The sequence below is a fragment of the Montipora capricornis genome, chromosome 1, assembly GCF_036669925.1.
Source record: "Montipora capricornis isolate CH-2021 chromosome 1, ASM3666992v2, whole genome shotgun sequence".
Lineage (NCBI taxonomy): Eukaryota > Metazoa > Cnidaria > Anthozoa > Scleractinia > Acroporidae > Montipora > Montipora capricornis.
Window position 1 is genome coordinate 38,740,667 of NC_090883.1, and position 5,000 is coordinate 38,745,666.

A 5,000-nucleotide genomic window follows, 5' to 3' on the forward strand; every position below is an offset into this window, starting at 1 on the left:
GATACCTGAATAATTTTTTTTCCTCACACTTAGACTGCAAAGAATCAGTACAACTTAAAAGCACTGCTCTTATTAAAAGTAGCATGTGAAGACAGAACTTGACTGTTGACTTTCAGTCTACACTTGGCATGTCTTGATTCTATAAAGTTTATTCAAGGTTAGGGTCTCCCCTTGTTGTCCTTGCTGCCAGCCTCTGTTTCATATTGTGTCCACATAGTTTTGCTTCCAAACATCTTGACAGAATGTGCCAAGACCAATGGCCTGTCTTGGCGATGTCCTGCCCAGATAGATCCAATTATTGAGCAAATTTGGTCCAAAAAAATATCTAGTGCACATTCAAAATAACTTATTTGAGTTGCCGTCCTAATTAAAACTGACATGACAGAACAGGCTATGCAGCAGTGAATAGGTATTTTCAAAGTTTGTTTTAAGTCTCTAGTCAGCTTATAATTAACAATTATTTGCTGAAGGTGAAAGCACTCATTATTATATGAATTTACATTGGCTAGACTCAAGCTTATAGGATGAATAGGTATCAATTTCCTCATTATTTTTCTTTGGTCTGCTGGTAATGTTTTTTCAGGAAATTTCCTTAATATTTTAAGATGGATATACACTCTTAGCAACAAGGCAAGAAAAACTGGACTTTGATGACTGATGGAGAGCATAGACCTGTAGAGGAGAATATCTCATTGCCATTCCTGAGGATAACTTTGGAAGAAAAAACTACATTATTGCAATGGCCAATCTTTTTTATGCATCCTAATTTCTCACCTTCATATTACCAAGGAAGTTTATAAAGACTATCAAACCTCTCTTTTAAGTGCCAGAATCCTTGGAAATATGGTTAAGGAGCAAAAGAGATGACTTAGTTTCAAGGTGGAAATATGAGAGTGCACTGTGTGAAATTTACCTGTTGCAGGATTATTGATAAAAACAGGCCCGAATTGCACAAGTAAGTCAATAAAATTGTCAAATTGGAGACATAGTGCTTGCTTGTGGACTGTTGTTCTGACTGTTCAAATGATTAATGAATGCTCTACTGTTAGACAGTAGAACACTTTCGTACTTGTACTTTAAAACAATGGACAAGAAACAGAAAGCTATCTTGTATGTAAATTGCCACAAAACCATTTCTTTCAAAACCTTAACCCACTGACCCCTGAGAGTGAGACTTTTAACAGATTTTACTTGTCAACTGGGGGCGTCCTAGGCCTTTGAGTTGGGATTGATTGATATAAATTATTTCCCAGGACAAAATTTGGGAGGAAAGCAGGGTTGGGGCAGAAGTAAAAGCTCTTGACTTCCATGTGTCCATGTGTTTGGAGGTTTCTCTCAGGGTACTCCAACATTTAATGGGAGGGGGGACTGCTTAACTTGAATGCATTTTCAGATTTTCAGTGTCCAAAATTAGAACACTTTTGCTGAGGTATATTACCTTAAGAGTGAAATAAAGAACCTAATTATAATAATTATTAGGTATCATCATCATCATCATATATCTGCATGTTTTCCTAATCATAAATGTAATCTGAGGTAGCAGTGTTTAAGAGTTTCCCCCAATGACAATATACACTTACATAACAATAAAGCAGTTCACCACAGACTTCTAGAGCTTTTGTTTTATTCATCACATGAAGGTGCCAATTTTGTGTTACACGTAACTAAGTTTTTGAAACAGTATTAAACCCTAAGTGTAGACAAGGAACCATGATCCAAGCATAATATTTGCCTTTCTGAGTGTTTAATTTGTGCAAAATGATTATACTACTAGTTATGCAAAAACAGCCATGTTGTCCATACCAGACAAAAACTATAGATGATTAATTTTCTTCAAACCAGGGTAAGAAAAATGGTTACTTGTCCTCAGTTTAGTCCAAGATTACTTTTTTTTGGAACCAGATGAATAACAGAAAGGAAGCATTGCAGGGATCACTCAAACTTTTACTTGCAGTAAAGATTTAAACATGAGTAGTTTTTCAATAAGTATGGTATTCACTCAATCACAAAATTGGGATGAACAACAAGGAATGGGTCTTCCTCTTCTGATGGTGTGTAAGCCTCTTCTGTTGCACCCCATTCCTTCAATGCCAAAATTACATGATCCTGAAACCATTCAAAAACTGTTTTCACTAATGTTATCAATCACACAGGCAATACTAAACCACGAAACAGCAAAACGAAACACAAAAACACCATTTATGACCTCACCATACATCAAATACTAACCAACAGAGGTTGGAATAGAGATTAAATATCTACAATCGGCGTCAAAATTGTTGAGACACTCTTATCCTTTTGGGTCGACTTCAACCTCGGTGCAAAAATACCCCCCTCCGTTGCACAATGTTGTGTTTTTTTCTGTTTCCTACGAGTCTTTTAAACAGCGGTACAACATTGATTAGGGTGGGAGAGAGGGAGGGGTATCCCGCAAAAGTACTTTTTGAACATTAACTTTTCTTTGCAAACAATTTATGTGTCGTTGCCAGTGTGCTCTGTTGGCAACTGTCTCAACTAATTTTGTCGCGGATTGTAGGCATAAACTATATTTAATCTCAAATCCAACCTTTTTCGGTTAGTATTCAATGTACATATGGTGGGGTCATACTTGGTGTTTTGGTGCTTCATTTCACTGTTTCGTTGTTTAGATTAATAATGTCCCACTCACACTGTGCCTTTAAATGTGCTTGGAAGTTAAACTTTAAACTAAAGGTGACACTTTTAAACTGCCATTAATTTATATATGTTCAATGATAGTTGATGGATTGTGAACAACATGAGCAGATGCAGGGGATCAAAATCAGCCAATTAAATTGCTAAATGTTATGCATTTACCTATTCTGCTATGCTGGTTGATTTTAGTAAAAACTAAACCAATGATTGGAATTTGAATACATAGGTCAGTAAATTTTCCTTCACTGTTTCCTTGACTTGTCGATTAGTGCCCAAAATTAGCTCATTTTTTTAGTAAGCTGTTGTCAACAGGTTGTATCATCAATGATCCTTACACCTTGACAAACATAATGAAAAAAAAAAAAAAAAAAAAACCTAAAATTCCTTACAAGGTGCATGGACAAGTAAATCCCCAAATTTGATGCAAGACAACAATTGTATTGGTTGCCCACAAAGGATTCTTTCCTTAACATCAAGTGGAAAGTACACATGAAGCAGCAAGGTACTTACATGAGTTATAAGTCGATCCAGCACCTTGTCAACAAGTAGTTTCTTTTCAGCTAACTCTTCCTCTGTCTCGATCTGACTTTCAATGTCTTTTAGATACTGGTTCACAATGTCACTTCTGCGCACTCCTGATTCACCTGTGAACAAATGGAAATTTGATTTATGGGCAACTCAAGTAGTATTTATAATAATTTAAACAAATAAATTGATTTTGCATGCATACAATATTGTTATTTAAAAATTATATATTAATCAGGGTTTTCATTAGTGTAGTGTATTAGACTGGAAACAGTGTTATGGCGAAGATATGATATCGTTGACATCACCTATTGTCATTAATGTGCCTGGCTATCCAAACAAAGGGTCTTTCATTCCTGTGGTTGGCACATTTGAATAACAAACAATGTTCTTAAATAGATATCTTCCCACTCTCTTCGTCATGTGTGTGCACGTGTGTGGAGAGCCATGGTCCTAGATCGAGTTTAGTAGTTGTGTTCTTTGAGAAGATCCTGACAGTAATAATTTCAATTACCGGTAAGAAGTTTTTTCATAGGTATTTAAAATGAGATTAGGGTTAATTTGTTTCCTCTGAAGTGCACTTTTCCAGCTATTGGAAAATAATTTGTTCATGTGGTTGGCAGCCAATAAAAACAGTGTGGTGGTCACATGACTGAAAACCCCTAAAAAAATTTTTAAAAAACCCCATAGCAGTTAAAAATGTCACCCAACTTACATTTCATATCTTAATTACAGAAGAAATGTTTGGTATTTTCATATGGAGTACTACATGTAGTAATATTATTATTTGGGGTCACTTACTTACCTACATCACACATATACTTCATAAGTAGAATACAATATTTGCATGAGATCTTAATGGGATTGAAAATAGGCACACCCGTGTAATCTATCAACAATCACAATAACTTATTCTACCAACATAAACCCTCACCATCACCAGCGCTTTCTTCTGCCCTCCTAATTGAGATTACTAGTTGTGTAGCCATTGATTTGTATTCTGTATACTTCAAGGACAGCTTTGATTTACTCTTGTCACTCCTGTGGGAATCCTCCTCGACATGGCCATTGACCATGCCACTTGGATGGGGTGCTGTCTGGGTATCACCAGTTGTATCCACATCCATATCTTCAGTCAAGACAAACATAATTTACTGTTTTTCTGCATTTGTACCATCATCATTAATTTTTTGTATAACTTTGAATGCAGGATGGGATTTAAGCTGAGATGAATGCCAGTTTCACTGCCATTATTTGCATTTAAGTAGGTTTCTTATACAAATGTCTTGCATACTGCTAGGACAGACAATGCCAAATGGTGGCATGACCATATTGATTATATAAGTGGTAAAATTAGCAAAAGTTTAAATATTATTACGAAACTAAAAAGTCATGTTACAAAACGGGCACTACTAAACCATAAAACAGTGAAATGAAACACTAACACACCACGTATGATCCCACCATAGATTGAATTTGAGGTTAAATATGGTTTTGGCCCTAATTAGGCCCAAAACATTATTGCTCCTAATTCATTGAGATTAAGGGTGCATTCAATTGACCATATTCCGGAATAGGAATAAGTGGAATAGAAGTTAGAAATCCTTCGTTTTTTATGGAGATTCACATTAATTAAAATTGTCAAACACCCGCTAAAATGCTATTTTAAACATATCTTTATCATCCTTGTTGCTTCAAAAAAATCATCACTGCATGTATTCCTATTCCAGAATAGGGTCAATCGAATGCACCCTAAAATTAGGAGCAATAACTTTTTAGGCCTAATTAGGCCTGAAACGATG

The 5,000-nt window shown here is 35.6% G+C and overlaps 1 protein-coding gene and 1 long non-coding RNA gene across 2 annotated transcripts in view; one reads left to right on the top strand and one right to left on the bottom strand.

Annotated features, from left to right (window-relative positions):
• Positions 1-984, top strand: part of LOC138042805 (uncharacterized) — a 10,627-nt gene extending 9,643 nt beyond the window's left edge. The window contains exon 2 of the long non-coding RNA XR_011131090.1: positions 606-984. This is a non-coding gene — a long non-coding RNA (uncharacterized lncRNA). The remainder of the gene's footprint in view (positions 1-605) is intronic.
• Positions 985-1,607: 623 nt separating this feature from the next.
• LOC138042770 (zygotic DNA replication licensing factor mcm6-B-like) overlaps positions 1,608-5,000 on the bottom strand; it is a 48,351-nt gene continuing 44,958 nt past the window's right edge. The window contains exons 20-22 of the mRNA XM_068888771.1: positions 4,133-4,327; positions 3,184-3,317; positions 1,608-2,106 (exon numbers count right to left, since the gene is read on the bottom strand). Coding sequence (XP_068744872.1) covers positions 1,996-2,106; positions 3,184-3,317; positions 4,133-4,327 — 440 coding nt within the window. The 3' untranslated portion in view covers positions 1,608-1,995. The remainder of the gene's footprint in view (positions 2,107-3,183; positions 3,318-4,132; positions 4,328-5,000) is intronic.